The sequence below is a fragment of the Adiantum capillus-veneris genome, chromosome 11, assembly GCF_014529385.1.
Source record: "Adiantum capillus-veneris isolate H3 chromosome 11, ASM1452938v2, whole genome shotgun sequence".
Taxonomy (NCBI): domain Eukaryota; kingdom Viridiplantae; phylum Streptophyta; class Polypodiopsida; order Polypodiales; family Pteridaceae; genus Adiantum; species Adiantum capillus-veneris.
The window spans coordinates 143,322,046-143,339,520 of NC_140941.1; the positions used below are offsets into that span (position 1 = coordinate 143,322,046).

Sequence of the window (17,475 nt, forward strand, 5' to 3'; positions counted from 1 at the left end):
CGATCACAAAAATTCAGGCAATTAGTGCAACTAACGAGCAACACTCAATTCTGGTTTCTTGGCATATGTAGCGCCAGCCAATCAGAGCTTTGAAAAACTTTCAAGATTTTATACCACTGCTTTTGGTGCTCTACAGTATATCAAGTAGCAACGTGACCTACAACAGATATAGTTTGAATTTTAATATTCTGGAATGGACCACTGATTCGCAACTGCAAGAGCTCTTAAAAATACACATCTGCCCAATCTCAGCACAACAAGGTCCCTAAAGACCTGTAAAATTATCCATTCAAAACCTATTGCAGAATGAAAGCTGAAAAACACAAATTGAAGCAAAAAGCTACATCCAAACTGAACACACAAAATGGGATAATATAATTTTTAAGGATTGGGTAGGTATAATCTCCTTTCTAGCTGTTAATCAGACCTCATAAAGCAATTAGACCCACTGTCCAACTGACACTTAAGAAACTCAACAGGACATAGTTGCCTGTCACTAAAATTACCTAAATAGTAAATATACAACTGTGAGAGCTCAAAAAAGAAGCCAGAAATTATTTTCAATGACTGCTGTATACAAGGTTGATTGAAAACTCGACAAGGTACAGTCATTCATAGCACATCAGTTGTTGCATTTGAAACCCTTGCATATTGAAAGCCAGATTATAAGAATAAGAATAATCACAATGCCCAGCACCACTAATTTGACCTTCATATTCTGCAGCCACATCTTCCTCCTAAGTTGCTTGCCTTGCTTTTGAAAATTGTCGGCCTACAAAAACACAATAAAAAGCACTCAACTTTACTGAACTCGCTGTAAATTAAATCCTAACCGCTTAGTGTAGCTACCTGGAATCGAAGATTTTCGGTTTTGTCAACTAGCAGTTCAATTTTTTCACCCCTGTCCAAAACCTGCAAAAGGAGCAAGAACTTTCAAACAGGAAATATGGAACACTCCATCGCAAGTGGAGCTAGCTGGAGAGATCCATTCACAAGCAAAGAAGTCTAGGCCAATCACAACCAAAAAGCAGCCTAAAATTTTCTTAGAACACCGCTTAAAAGACATATAGTGCTGTTGTAAGCAAACTCCAACAGAGGCAAATACTTTTCCCACTAATTCTTGTTGTCAGAGATACAAGACTTCAACAAGTCCAAATCCACCAAGTCGGCTATCTCCAATTGCCCGTCTGTCTGCGGATGAAACGACAATGAGAATTTATATTCTTCCACACTGCTCTCAAAAACGAACTTGTGAATATGGGGTCTCTATTTGACACTACAGAAGTAGGCATGCCATGCAGTCTGAAAATTGGTGAGACAAATAGTTTGGCCGAATGGTCGACTGTCATTGTCTTCTTTACCAATATGACGTGAGCCTGCTTGTTGAGTCTAATGATGACTATCCAAATATCATCATGCCCACTATGAGTCTTGGAAGATCAAAGATGATATCCATTGCTATACTCTCCCAAGGCCATTTAGGAATAGGTAAAGGCTATAGGAGTCTTGCCGATTTGTGCTCGTCAAACTTTACGTTCGACACACCAAGCAAGTGCGCACAAACTCGTCCACGTCCTTCTTGACCTAAGACCAATAGATAAACTTTTCCACCCCTTTCAAGGTACTCTAGATGCCTCTTATGCCCAACAAAAGGAGGATTATGGCACTCCGTCAACACCTTTTCTTGAAAGCACGTGTCACACACAACATGGTTTTCTGCATCAAGTAACCATCCTTGATAGTATATCTTGCAACAATCTCCCCACTCTATATCTGGTCAAAGATGTCTACAAAGTTGGGATCTACAGCATACCGATTGAGCGTTTCCTCAAAGTTCTAATGATGTATCGCTGAGATGGCCGATACCTGTGGCTTTTGAGACAACTCGCTTACCACTAAAGTCTTCTTTCCGCGAGCTAGAAATGGAACTGCCACAAAATGTTCACCCATCTCATCTGCTTCTTTGAAAGTTTTTTCTAGGACAAGAAGTATCTCGCACTCTAATGATCTGTGAAGACTATGAAATCCGCTCAAGTAAATAATGCCTCCATTGAGTCAGAGCATGTATCACTCCTAACAGCTCCTCACAAATCTAAGCAGCCCTCTCCGATCTAGAGAACATTTTACTCTCGTAAGCCGTGACATGGCCTTCATGCATTCAAACCACTCCAGACTGCTACCACAAGCATCACAGTAGACCTCATACGGCTTTTGTAAATCTAGCGATATCAAAACAGGACCAATCGTCAACTTCTCTTTGAGTGTATTGAGAGCTACAATTTCTTACAGTCCCCACGTGAGCAAAACACCTTTTTGAATAAGATATGAAAAGGCGAAGCAATCTCCGCAAACTTTCTAATGAATTGCCTACAATACAAACAGCTTTCTGAGTCAAGGTATGCAAAGGCGAAGCAACCTCGGCAAACTTTCTAATGAACCATTTGTAATACACCCAAAAAACTTCAAACTTCATGAACATTCTTAAGATCTGGCCAATTCCGAATGGTCTATAACTTGAGCAGGTCCATCTCGACACCGTCTGTTGAGATTTTTTCGTTTTGTTTTAGGAGTCGAAGACGGGTACTCTCGGCCTTTTTCCTCGCCCGCTAAAAGTGAACGAGAAAAACGACCGAGACTTCAATTGCACCCAAGCTCCTAGGGCAAACGCTTTTGTCACTAGTTTCCCTTGGACTACGTGAGGCTTACCTTCCTCAAGAGGCCAAGCACTGTATCTGCTGAATTTTGACTCTATGCGGGTGACGACGGCGATGACGACGATGCGACGACAACGCGCTGAAAACACAGATGCTGAAAACACAGATGCTGAAATCTGCAAATAGCAGGCTAAATCTGCAAACGCTGGCTGATCTGACCGTGCGGCGAGGATCTGCTGCAAAAAGGTGAGATCTGCAAGGTTTGAGGGATGGTACGGAACCTGACTGCTGAAAATGCAAAACGCGATGCTAATGGGTGTTCTGTCGCAGGGAATTTGCAAAACGCTAAGGGCTCTGCAAGTTGCAAAAACGGTAGGGAGACTGCTGAAAATCTGCTAACGCCAAGCTAATCTACAATGCTGAAAAACTTTGGGACTGATCTGCATCTGATGAAAACGCTGGCTGGTCTTTGGTGGCTGAAAACGCTATGTCTTCTTGTCGGTCTTGCTGAGAAGATGCACATCATGTGTATCTGCTACCTCTTCTACCAGAAAGTGCTAGCGCTAGGTTTTCTTATATATTAGCTTGGCCAATTTTCCCTAACAGTTTCCCAACAAAGTCACTTATTAATAATAAGTGAAAAATGGCTAAAATAGGGAAAATAGGTCTATGCACTGTAAAAATGCTCCTGATGGGTTTTGATGGTAATCTGATGATCATGCTATGTGCAACCAAAAGATATACATCTACTCTTTAAGTGCCTGGACATGCACGGTCTGCGAACAGACTCACAAAAGTGTCAAAACACTTCCTAAGCTAGGCTAACTGAACTAAACTAAACCCTAATCATGAAGTAGCTTGTCCACGTACACATAGGGTTAGATGTGCACGTGACATCCCCTCCTTTTTAAAATGAGGTACTGATACCGAATTGTATGGCGTCGAGGGAGATCGCCAACAGCGTCTGGAATCTTGGAAAGGACTCTTCACCGGCCCACTCTGATGTGCGGGTCATGCGATACTTGAACTTCATAAAGGTTTGCAACGCTTGCTTCTTTAGGCCGCGCCGAAAGCGACACAGTCATCTGTGGCTCCTTCAATGCTTCAACTTCGTCTATAGTCATGCGTCTATCTTCTTCAAGAATCTCCGAGGATGAAAATTCCTGAAACCATTTCCAACACAAAACCATGAACATACCCATTCCATGTAAAGTGACTGAAAAAAGACTATTCCTTCGAAAAAACTGTGCATACAATGCAGATGAACAAAGTGACAGAGTGTCAAACCATTCATCAAACAAACGCAAACAATGGAATCGAAACTTGTCTTTCTGATCTAAATCTATTAACTGTGGCAAATCACAAATGAAACAAGACCACCATGTATTGACCATTCACATGACCATAACACTTAATGAGAGACTCATCAATGGAAGGACCATGAGAAACTTGGGATTCACGAGTGTTCTCATTTATGGCATTAACAGAGGATGTGGGTTATGTGGGTTCTTTAGATTCATTAGAGTCAAGCTTAGGACATGTTCTTTTATGTGGCCCTTGATGTGACAATGATAACATCGACATTCCTTAGAATAAATGCTTTGTTCTTCTTACGTGATGTATCCTCCTAAAATTCCTTGTGTTGCTTTTTCATCTAGGGTGAGCTTAGGTTTAGCAATTGTGTTAACTTTACCCTTAGATTCATTTTGAGTGTTCTTTTCCGAGAGACTATTGAAAGATTGGCTAGAAGAGTTTACCATTCTTACCGTTCTTACCATTCTGAGAGTTCTGAGAAGTTTGAGTGGTACTTGGAGAAGTCTTGTTTTCCTTCGGCTTTCCCTTATTGTGCTTCATCTCTTGTGCGAGAGCAAGCACTACCACCTTGTTAAGATCTACGGGATCGAGAACTTCGACATCAAACCTGATATAGTAGTCCAACCCGAACATAAAAGCCTCTTGCGCTTCGCATCCGATTTGTGCCAAGCTACAAAACACGGTTAGAAAAAGACATGACTGGTGTACCATTCTGCTTGAGATTGCGCCAATCTTCTTTTAACCATGCTAGGTACTGAGGTGGCAAGAACCGCGCCTTGAGCTTGTCTTGAAAGTTGGCCCAACTGAAGGAAAGGGACACGCCGACCTCGGCTTCCTCTAGGTACGCGCCAATTGCTCCTCTTGCCATGCTTGATACCAATTAATGGAATCACCAACAAGATACATGGCTGCCGTTAAAACCTTGCTATTCCCTCTCTTCTTAGTTGTCGCAAAATAAGCATTAAATTGATGCAACCAAGAATGAATAACATTAGTATCCATCTTACCGTCACACTTATTGAATGTCAGCTTCTTTGTGACGGGGTTGTTGGAGTCCGAATCTCGGCTTGCGCCACTTGATGAACCACCAACATCTTTGGCCGGCTCGGGTTTCGAGGTGAGTACCTATAGGACCAACTCTTGCATGCGTTGGTCTCTCTACACCTCACGCTCTAGCTCCAAGGCCGCTCGTCTATCTTCGGCCGCCAAGCGCGCTTGCTCGCGCTCACTCTCCAAGGCTAACCGTCTTTCTTCACGCTCACGATCTAATTCGGCCTTTCTTTCTTTGCGTTCGCGATCCAAGATTGGTTTTCTTTCTTCGGCCGCCAAGTGCGCTTGCTCGCGCTCACGCTCTAAGGCTGCCGTTCTTTCTTAGCTTTCACGATCCAATTGTGCCTTTCTTTCCTCAGCCGCCAAGCGCGCTTGATCATGCTCACGATCCAAGGCTCCCTTTCTTTCTTCGCGCTCGCGCTCCAAGGTGGCGTGTTGCACTTCTTGTTGTATCATCTTGTCCATCATCGTCTTGACCAAAGCCTCCATAGGATTTGGTGCAATCCTTGGCATAGATGGGGAGGAGGGAGGGTCGGAAAAACCTCCTGGTGGGGAAAATTCTTCTTCGCCACTCATCACCTCCATGCGAAGTATCCATTTCGCTTCGGGTGATGACCACATACTGAAGTCTTGGGTTCTTAAGTTCACGAGGAACTTCGGTTCTTGTGGTTCTTGGGTTCTTGAGTTCTTGAGTTCTTGAGGTTCGTCTTTCGCTTACAATCTGTGTTAGAGAAGGATCTTCTCTTATCCGAGCTCTTCTCTTTCCCGCGGGCGCACCCCTTGGCTGCCTTGCGCTCACATCAAGGTTGCTTTTTCCCACCTCACGTCGATTGGCCGGCCGCTAAGTGCACGGTCCACTCTTAATGAGTGAAAAGAGAAACAAGGGGAGGCTGGACAAGCCCTTCTTTAGACTTAGGCTAAGTGCGACCGCAACAAGTAAAAAAAATTCTTGTGGTTCTTTCGTTGAGTGATACAGAACACTACCAATGCTTTGATACCAATGTAAGGTGCAGCGAAAGTGAATGTTGAACTTTGCTCAAGGTCAATGCTCCGAACTGAGCTCAAGGGTTCCTTTTAACAACGGAAGGGAGAGTCTGCCGTTCCTTAAGTGAGAGAGTGCAAATGATCACAAACAAAGTGGTAAACACTGTGAATGAAAGTGCTGAGACTGAGAGATAGAGAGAGAAGAATACGACACCAAAATGTTGTCAACCCCTCCTCCAAAGGCCCCACTCTCTATGGCAAGAGCGGTCTACTATTGATTGCACAAATCTCTACAATGCAATGGACTTGCCGACGATGGTGAGGATTGTCACCAGCCAGTGGCAATTCCATTTTTGTTTATTTTCTGTTTCTTTGGGGAATTTCGTTTGTTTTACCTTTAGGAAACACCCCTCTGGAAATCTAACTGCCCTGCATTGCATAGCCAGTGTGTAACTGTTCAGAGAGAGTCCAGACCTGAGGGCTAAAGAGCACTAAGGTTGGACAAGGACTATGGTTAGCCAAAGTGGGGTCATTGGCCAGCCAAAGCGGAATCCTTTGCTACATAGGCTACATTTCAGTTCTGGGTGTGGCTGCAGTGTACAAAGAGGGTCAGATGACCTAGAAGAATGTAATGACAGAAACTCCTAAATTTTAGAGACTGCTATTTTTTGACGGCAAAATGTCTTTGCGTCATTACGTGCAGTTTGACATGGGGATCATTTTGTTACTCTCTGGCCAAGTCAACAGAGGTTGCAAGTGAGATATTTTTAGACCCGAGGGTCTAAAGCGGGAAAATGCACAAATGAGTGACACTTGGCACTCTGAGGCCAGTTTACTACTTAAAGAGAAGGCAAAAACGTGATTTTCAGCTGTGAGCTCGTTTTTGAGTGCTGTCACAGGCGGGAGAGCTTCAATGGAGTGCTGGCTTACCCTCTATGTACAGTGAGGTGCAAGATGTCATGACCTGCACACCTCTCATTGCTCTCTCTCTCCCCTATTCTTTATGGTTATGCCCCTCTAGTGGGCTCATCAGATTGACCATGTACAGTCTTGTGGTTTGATGCTCTATTGCTGAGGCAAGAGCCTCCCTGAACAGGAACAGGAGTAGCTAACTGCTACTCCAAAGCAGGGAAACGAGAGGGTGATAACCTCTCAAGTAAACACACAAAAATCAGCACTGTTTTATTGCTGATTTTGGGCTGTTTTGGGACTGTTTTGTGCTTGGAATCATGCCAGAATCAAGGGGCACATAGTCCAAGGCATTGGGAACAGTGCAAGGACATTTGACAACTGAAATTAGGTCCAAAATAGGTCCTAACCAAAAAATACAGCGCTCTAAAATTTACTGTTTTGCAGCCATATGGATGCCAGATGCATTGGGAACAGTGCCCAATTGTCAGAGAACACTGCTGCGAAGTGTTGGGGCTCAAAACAAGTGAAAAACCAGAAATTCCAGCGAGCTGTAATTGCTCTTTTTGAGTTGGAATCAAGAGGGTTTATGCCAGTGGAAGTGAGTTCCAACAGGGGAATTGGTTTCGCGCAAGTTTTGGGGCTGTTATGCTGCCGAAATTTGGCCAAATCAAGTGGTATCTAGTTGGATATAGACAAAGGATTCCCAGGACTCTACTTTGTAAATTTACCCTCTCAAAGTATAAAGAAATACCGAAAGGGGCGCCTATTTAGGGGCCAATCTAGTGTCTGACTCGCATAAAGATGCATTCTATCATCTGTATCCCATTCCCCTCTCTTGTGTCATTATAGCACAGGTAGAATAGACGACTAATAATGGGTGAAAGCTAAATCAAGGTTTGAAGTAAAGTCTACCGCCCTTTTTGAAGTTAACAAGCCGGTTACATGGGGCGACGAGACTGGCTGAAATCTGAAAATGCTAATGGTTGAAATCTGCAAATCTTGTATCTGCTAAACTCTGACTCTATGTCGACGATGACGACGATGCGACGACGACGCGTTGAAAACGCAGATGCTGAAATTTGCGAATAGCGGACTGAATCTGCAAACGCTGGCTGATCTGACCGTGCGGCGAGGATCTACTGCGGAAAGGTGAGATCTGCGAGGTTTAAGGGCTGCGGTACGGAACCTGACTGCTGAAAATGCAAAACGTTGATGCTAATGGGTGTTCTGTCGCAAGGAATCTGCAAAACACTAAGGGCTCTGCAAGTTGCAAAAACGCTAGGGAGTGTTGAAAATCTACCAACGCCAAGCTGATCTGCAATGTTGAAAAATGTTGGGGCTGATCTGCATCTGATGAAAAAGCTGGCTGGTCTTTGGTGGCTGAAAACGCTATGTCTTCTTGCCGGTCTTGCTAAGAAGGTGCACTTCAGGTGTATCTACCGCCTCTTCTACCAAAAAGTGCTAGCACTACGTTTTCTTATATATTAGCTTGGCCAATTTGCCCTACCCAGTTTCCCAACAAAGTCGCTTATTAATAATAACTGAAAAATGGCTAAAATAGGGAAAATAGGTCTGTGCACTCTAAAAATGCTCATGTTGGGTTCTGATGGTAATATGATAATCATGTTGTGTGCAACCAGAGGATATGTCACAAAGTGATGACGTGGCGGACAGCAAAAACCCTAATTTCTGCCAAAAACCCTAAAATTCCTGCAAACCCTAATTTCTGAAAAAATCCTAATTTCCGGAAATCGCCGAGGCTGAAATTTTTATTTAAAAAAAATTGGAAAATGATGAGCGACGCAAATTTCGCTTTTTCTCTACTTAAATGAGAAAGAGAGAGAGAGAGAATGCTTTTGCTTTCATGTTTTGACTCTCTGTGAGAGAGAGAAAGAGAGAGAGAGAGAGAGCAATTGCTTTTGATTTGAAGCTTTTGGGGCTCTGCTTTTGGGCATCCCTTGTAACCTTTAAATTAGTGGTGAGGGCCTCACTTCTCAGAGCATCTGGACGCAGAGTCTGAGAGTGAAACCCTAACCGCTCTCTTGTACTTTGATGATTGATTAATATAAAAAGAAATACCGAAAGGAGCGCCAATCTTTGGGGCCAATATCTCTAGGCACTGAACTCCGCCGGGCTAGTGCAAATCTATTGTGATCTGTGAATTGTTTTGAAGTGGTTATTTGATGCTGTCGCGGTTGATTCTTGACTTGGAGTGTCCAAGTCTGTTACAGTGGTATCAGAGCACGGCCGATTTCTCTTCTACGGGAAATCCGAACCCCGAATTTTTTTTTCCGCAGAACCTATGGCTTCAGGCAATGATCAGTCGACTCCTTCTGCATCTAGAGATGCGGACTGGGATCACAACGAAGATTCAGACAGAGAGTATGGCCCGCCTCTCCCTACTCAGGCGGAGCAAAGAGAGATGGAGATTCGTCAATTGATTGGCGATGCAACAAAGATGATGCTCAATTTTGCCAAGGATCCGAAGATGGCAAAATATATGAACCGGACCTCTTTGGAAGAGGTACAGATGGAGTGGCAGAGAACCACAACACCACTCCCGAAACCCGCTCTCAAGAAACCTTCTGCCTCCAAGAAAATATACGGAGCAGGAACTGGAGAACGTGGTTGATGCACGGATTGCTCAGCTTTTCGACGTGCAAAAGAAAGACAAAAAGCACGGCAAAAAGCAAAAGAAAGGCACTGACTTCCCGGGATATTTGGGTCGTCGGTTGATGTAACCGGCCTGTTCAATCCAAAAAGGGCGGTAGACTTTACTTCAAACCTTGATTTAGCTTTCACCCATTATTAGTCGTCTATTTTACCTGTACTTTCAAGACACAACAAAGGGGAGAGGGATACAGGCTGCTAGATTGCACCTGTATGAGTAGACGGACACCAGATTGGCCCCTAACTTAGGCGCCCCTTTCGGTATTTCTTTATTGTTCAAAAGAGGGAATATACGCTGTGGTTCCCTACAAGCTGCCCCGCACAAACTCGGTTGAATTTCCACTCTTCCAGCCTGATTTCGGCAAGATAACTGTACTAGAACCCTTCACAGTCAGTATTCCCACGCATTGGCAAACTTTCCCGACGCATATGGGCACTTTGCAAAACCTGGCGAGAATCTGCAGCACGCTGAATTCTCTGTTTTCAGCCCTGAAAATGCGCCAGATCACCTGTACAACGGTCCCCTTGCGTCCCCGAACCTCCTGGGGGTATTAGGGTCCGTTTAGGGCCAAAACCCTAAACCTGCAAAAATACACAGCAGGCTGTAATTTACTGTTTCGGGCTCCGTTTCGCGTGTCGGTCGCATCCGTAGCAAGTCCTCGAGCTCCCGCACCTGTAGGGCTACTTGCCCTTTGAATCGGACGAGATTTCTGGCGTGAAACCTCTCCGAATTCACCTGTACCTGCGGGGGGATTAGCCACTAGCTAATCCAGTACTTGTGCAAGAGGCTCTTGCCTCGGCAATCACGCATGAACCCACACAACTGTACATTGGTCAAATGAAGAGCCCACTAGAGGGGCATAACATACTGCCAAAGGGGAGAGAGAGGGCAGTGCGTAGCGTGCAGGGCATCACTCCTGGCACCGCACTGTGCATAAGAGGGAAAGCAAGCACTCCATAGCTCTTAACCTGTGACAAATCTGAAAATGAGGCTCTCCCCTCTTCAAATTCAGCGCCACTTCTTGTTGCATGAGGCAAGTGCACCAGAATGTGCCACTTGGCACATTTACAAGCATTTTCCCGTTTCGGGGTTGCCGCCTAAAAATATCCCAACCGGTTGCCCAGTTGACTTCACGGCAGAGTAAGAAAATGTTCCCTTTGTCATTCCGGAGGTAATGACGCCAACACATTTTCACGTCCCAAAATAGCAATTCCCTAAATTTTAGGAGATGCTGCCATTGTATCTTTCTAGGTCATCCGACCCTCTTTGTACACTGCGGCCACATCCAGAACTGAAATGTAGCCTCTGTAGCAAAGGATTCCACTTTGGCTAGTCAATGACCCCACTTGGCTAACCATAGTCCTTGTCCAACCTTAGTGCTCTCTTGCCCTCAGGCCTAGACTCCCTCTGGACAGTTCCACACTAGCTATGCAATGCACGGCAATTAGATTTCCCGAGGGGTGTTTCCAAAAAGTGAAAGTAAATAGATAATAAGAAAGAAATCAACAAAAAGGATAGATAGTAGTCACACGCTGGTGACATACCCCCCTCTTGAAATCTCAAACGTCCTCGTTTGCATCTATGTCGTACATGCTTACTGTCAACACTGATGTATTCAACACCTGTCGACACATATACAACACATACATGCTCATTGTCAACCCTGGTGTATTCAACACCTCGTCGACTCATGTATTGCCTGCGTGTGAACCCTGTCCCAATGACATAGTGGTAGCTGCGCACTCTGCCATTGCTTTGAGTCACCAACTTTCCAATGACAAAATGGTAGCTGCACATTTTGCCACTGTCTTATAGTACACGTTGGATCCCGTAACACTTTCGAGCACACCCAAACCGACAGTTTAAGAATGCAGTTACACATGTACTCTTCAATAGAAGCAATCACTGTATCCTTGACAAACTGACAAGAAATACTCACTTCTATAGGACTAACCAAACTTTTGGACATTCCATAAGAGCAATTGCCAAACTGACAATCTGTACAGCTCTAACATTCATGTAGCAGGTATTTGATTTGAGCTCACTCTAAATACCATGTACATCATTTGTTTCAGAAGCCATTGTCACACTGAATATCCATGTAGCTTTGAAACTCAAGGGGTCAAGGTAGGTTGCAAATCGAAGGCTTCCAGGTAAAGTGATAACACGGTTGGTGACTCTGCAAGTTCACCTTCTTCCATCCACTTCGCATCCATTGGTGGATAGTTTCTGAACTTTACCAAGTAACGCCTAGCAACCTTGCCTTTCACTTTCCTTTCTTTGTGTGCCAAAATCTGTTCAAGGACCAAGATCTCGTCAAGTTCCTCGACTTCCGGCTGATCTTCAGCTGGCATATCTTCTGGCACATCACCCACATAGGGTCTGAGAAGACTCACATGAAACGCATTGTGAATCTTCTAACTATCAGGCAATTTCAGCCTATATGCAACATCACTGATTATGTCGCATACTTGAAAAGGCCCATAGTAACGGATGCTGAGCTTTGGAAACAGTCTTTCCTTGCCCTGCATCTTCTTTAACCTTGCCTTTTCAAAGCGTAAAAGCACCCAATCACCAAGTGAATATACCACTTCACGACGGTGACGATCAGCTGCTTTCTTTTGTTTTGCCTGAGTCCTTTCTAAGGCCACTTTGACCTTCTTGTACATTTCATCCATGTCCTGAACATACTTATCTGCTTCAAATATCTTGTCCTTTGTATGCAGTATGGGAGGAACTTTCTTGCCACCTTCAACTATCTCAAAAGGTGCCTTGCCAGTTGGTGAATGCACTGTATTATTGTATGCATACTCCACCAATGGCAAATACTGCTCCCACTTTCCTTTATGCTCTGACACATAACACTTCAGCAGATCTAGGACAGTAGAATTTGCCTCTTCTGACTGCCCATCTGTTTGAGGATCAAATGACGAAGAGAATTTGAGCGTGGTGCCCATATTCTCAAACAAACCTCTCCAGAACAAACTTGTCATGCGTGGATCACGGTCGCTAACAATCGACTGTGGCATGCCATGATACTTGAAAATATTGCTCATAAACAAGCGTGCCATCTGATCTGGCTTTATCTTCTTCCTGACAGGAATAAAATGAGCTTGTTTGCTGAATCTGCAAATAATGGTCCAAATACCATCGTTTCCTGTCTGCGTTCTCGGAAGATCAAAGATAAAATCCATAGCAATACTTTCCCATGGTTTATCTGGAATAGGTAGTGGTTGCAATAACCCTGGTGCCTTTTGCCTGTCAAACTTGACCTTTTGGCATATTAGGCATTCTCGCACAAAGGCATCCACATCCCTTCTCAATGTAGGCCAGTAGAAGAATGTCTCAACCGCTTTAACTGTAGCATCGATACCACGATGCCTTGCATACGGTGGGACATGACTCTCTTCCATAACTTTGCGTCGCAATGGCTTTGTGACACACAATCTGCCATGCATCATCATGAACCCGTCTTTAAGAAGATAGTGTTCATGACGTTGTCCTTGCATTAGTTGCTCGAAGACCCTTGCAAAATCTTCATCATTTTCATACTGTTCTCTCATATCATCAAGTTCATGATGATAAGGAATCGACACAGCTGAAATTTGTGGCTTCCTTGACAAGGCATCTGCCACAACGTTCTTCTTGCCTTCCACATGCACAATCTGAAAATGGAACATGGGCAAGATATTTGCCCATCACATATGCTTCTCAGATAACTTTGTCTGTGTCAAGAAGTATCGCAAGGTCTGATGGTCCGTTTGGACAACGAAATCTGCACCTAGCAGGTAGTGTTTCCAACTTAAGAGCGCATGAATCACAGCCAGTAACTCTTTCTCATAGACCTGCATGGTCATCTCTGGCCCTTGCAAAATTCTGCTCTCATAGGCTACTACCCTGCCATCTTGCATTAGCACTGCACCAATGCTACTACCGCAGGCATCACACTGGACCACAAATGACTTCCTAAGATCTGGCAACACAATGACTGGATCTGAAGTCATCTTTTCCTTTAAGAGATTAAAAGCTGAAATCTCTTTTTGTGTCCATCTAAAGGTGACAGCCTTCTTTTGAAGAGCATGTAAAGGTGAAGCAATCTCAACGAAATTTCGGATAAACCTTCTGTAATAGGAGCATAGTCCCAAAAAGCTTCGGACATCATGCACCGTCTTCAAATTTGGCCATGACTTGATCGCTTCAACTTTTGCAGGATCCATTCTGACACCATCCTTTGACACAATGTGTCCCAGAAAGTGAATCTCTTCTAGAAAAAACTCAGAATCTGCAGCACGCTGAATTCTCTGTTTTCAGCCCTGAAAATGCGCCAGATCACCTGTACAACGGTCCCCTTGCGTCCCCGAACCTCTTGGGGGTATTAGGGTCCGTTTAGGGCCAAAACCCTAAACCTGCAAAAATACACAGCAGGCTGTAATTTACTGTTTCGGGCTCCGTTTCGCGTGCCGGTCGCATCCGTGGCAAGTCCTCAAGCTCCCGCACTTGTAGGGCTACTTGCCCTTTGAATCGGACGAGATTTCTGGCGTGAAACCTCTCCGAATTCACCTGTACCTGCGGCGGGATTAGCCGCTAGCTAATCCAGTACCTGTGCAAGAGGCTCTTGCCTCGGCAATCACGCATGAACCCACACAACTGTACATTGGTCAAATGAAGAGCCCACTAGAGGGGCATAACATACTGCCAAAGGGGAGAGAGAGGGCAGTGCGTAGCGTGCAGGGCATCACTCCTGGCACCGCACTGTGCATAAGAGGGAAAGCAAGCACTCCATAGCTCTTAACCTGTGACAAATCTGAAAATGAGGCTCTCCCCTCTTCAAATTCAGCGCCACTTCTTGTTGCATGAGGCAAGTGCACCAGAATGTGCCACTTGGCACATTTACAAGCATTTTCCCGTTTCGGGGTTGCCGCCTAAAAATATCCCAACCGGTTGCCCAGTTGACTTCACGGCAGAGTAAGAAAATGTTCCCTTTGTCATTCCGGAGGTAATGACGCCAACACATTTTCACGTCCCAAAATAGCAATTCCCTAAATTTTAGGAGATGCTGCCATTGTATCTTTCTAGGTCATCCGACCCTCTTTGTACACTACGGCCACATCCAGAACTAAAATGTAGCCTCTGTAGCAAAGGATTCCACTTTGGCTAGTCAATGACCCCACTTGGCTAACCATAGTCCTTGTCCAACCTTAGTGCTCTCTTGCCCTCAGGCCTGGACTCCCTCTGGACAGTTCCACACTAGCTATGCAATGCAGGGCAGTTAGATTTCCCGAGGGGTGTTTCCAAAAAGTGAAAGTAAATAGATAATAAGAAAGAAATCAACAAAAAGGATAGATAGTAGTCACACGCTGGTGACAGTTGACATTTGACAAGGCAAAGAAATTGAAGAAGCACGTCAAGTTTGAAGACCTACCCAGTTCTTCTTCTTCTTCTTCTGACAGTTCTTCTAGCTCCTCGGATTCGAGCGAAGAAGACAGAAAAGGTAAAAAGCGAAGCAAGAAGCAACGCTTTGGAAAGGGCAAGAGAAAGGGAAAGAAGGCTACATCTCGCCGAGAGACTGACAGTTCTACTGAGGACCCGTCTACAGACAGCTCAGATTCCGATGACGGAAAGTTTTATGCGAACAAGAAGAATTTTTACAAAGCCAACCAGTATGACTTTCTCGAAGATAAAAGCAAGAAAGTCCGAGAGTTTAAGGAAGGTGGCCACTCGATCAAGTTTGATACTTTTCAGGATACTCAGATGCTTCGAAGGCTTTGTCTTTTATACAACAGTTTGACATCGCTTTCGCGGGAGGACGCTATTCAGAGCACTCCAAGATTCGGAGAGCTGCCTCTTACTTTAAGGGGAATGCTCGTACTTGGTGGTCCACGCTTCTATTAAGCAAGACTGTGCCAGTTACATGGCTGAAATTCAAGAGGCTTTTTATTTCTTCTTGGTTGACTCAAGAGTTTGAGCGAGATATACGAGCTGCTTGGAACCATCTCCGGATGACCAAGAGCGATACAGTGAATTCTTATTGTGAAAGATTCTGGAGCTCTTTTCTACCCGCCTCTTCATTCAAGAAGATCTCGTTCAGAAAACAGATTGAGCGGTTTACCTTGGGTCTACCTACAAAAATCCGAAATCACTGCTTGGAACAAAAGTCAGCTTCTGTTCAGGAGTTGATGAGTCATGCGAAGCGGGGCTTTGCCATTCACTCTGGCAATCTGACCTACCCCACAGATGAGGCCATGACACAACGAGCCGAACAGACTTCTGGGAATGAAAGTAGAATGAAAAAGAGCAACCCAGAGAAAAAAAAGGATGCACGACCCAAGCTTACTCCTGAGGAGAGAGCTCGCTTCATCAGACAGGGAAAGTGCTTTGGATGCGGGGAACATGGACATATTTCCGCAAAGTGCCCTGATAAGGCACAGAAAGAACAGAATGATAAAGACGACGACAGATCTGAGAGTTCGAGAGCAGCTGAGGAATGTGGCAGAAAAGGCAGATAGAAAAGCAGAACTGGTACCACATGGTGTGGGACCTGCACCGAATCTAATGAATGAAAGTACAAACTTTGCCGCTTTCGGGGCAAAGTGAAGGATCAAGAAGCTCTTTTGAAGGAGCCAAGGCCAACTTCTTTTCACTTGGAATTGGCGGCTCGATTTGGAACTACGCCCAACAGACTGACGCCACAGGCGGAGGTAGTTCGACTGGCACCCGGATGGGATGTTGCCATTACACCGAGCATTGGCAAACTTCGTTTGCAATGACAGGGGTGTTCAGGGCACGCGAGTGACGTTCTACTCGGGATCCCTTGGTACCACAAGAACTACGCCGTGGTTGACTACCGGGCCGAGAAAGCGACTTTGATAAATGAAGGGCTTAGAGATTGTACTTGATGAACTTCAGTTTTCTTACTCATTCTTTTGGGAGAACTGAACGATGGATAAAAGTTGAATATGTTTTGACCTGAAGAAAAGAACGCCAAGATTTTTTTCTCCATGCTCATGCCGATTGCTTTTGAGAGGGCTTGAAGATCATACCATTGATCTGATATCTGGAAGCACGCCACCGAATCAGCCACCTTATCGTGTGAGCCGAGTACAGAATGAAAAGATTATGAACTCGGTGAAAGACCTCTTGGAAAAGGGTTTTGTCCAACCTAGTACTTCACCGTATTGCTCTCCAGTGTTGTTGGTTTTGAAGAAAGACGGATCTTGGAGAATGTGCATCGATTATAGCACTCTCAACGAAATCACCATCAAGAATAGATTTCCGATTCCTAGGATCGATGATATACTCGACAGGTTACAAGGATCCTCATGCTTTAGCAGGATTGACTTGAAGAGTGGATATCATCATATCAGGATAGTGCCAGGAGATGTCTACAAGACAGCTTTTCGGACGACTTTTGGGTTATTTGAGTTTTTGGTGATGCCTTTTGGCTTAACCAATGCTCCTGCGACATTTAACCGGATGATGGATAAGATTTTTTGAGAGTACAGGCTATTTGTTGGCACTTTCTTTGACGACATCATTGTTTTCTCCAAGAATGAGGCAGAACACAGAGATCATCTGCTTCAAGTCTTTCAGGCATTACGAGATCACACATTAGTGATTAATGCTACGAAAAGTGAATTTTTCCTACCAGAGATACATTTTTTGGGACACATTGTGTCAACAACAGGAGTGCAAATGAACCCGGCCAAGATAGAGACTATCCATGAAGTTAGAAGCTTCTTGGGACTGTGTTCGTACTACAGGCGGTTCATACGAAAGTTTGCAAAGGTTGCTTCCCCTTTGCATACCTTGACACAGAAAGGAGTACCTTTTTCGTGGGGACCCACAGAGGTGACTGCCTTTCAGACATTGAAAGAGAAATTCACTACAGGA

The 17,475-nt window shown here is 44.6% G+C and overlaps 1 protein-coding gene across 1 annotated transcript in view; it reads right to left on the reverse strand.

Annotated features, from left to right (window-relative positions):
* Nucleotides 1–468: 468 nt before the first annotated feature.
* The window catches only part of LOC147448145 (vesicle-associated membrane protein 721-like), a 36,800-nt gene continuing 19,793 nt past the window's right edge, over nt 469–17,475 (reverse strand). The window contains exons 4-5 of the mRNA XM_086524007.1: nt 850–912; nt 469–772 (exon numbers count right to left, since the gene is read on the reverse strand). Of these exons, the coding sequence (XP_086380133.1) occupies nt 623–772; nt 850–912 (213 nt within the window). The 3' untranslated portion in view covers nt 469–622. The remainder of the gene's footprint in view (nt 773–849; nt 913–17,475) is intronic.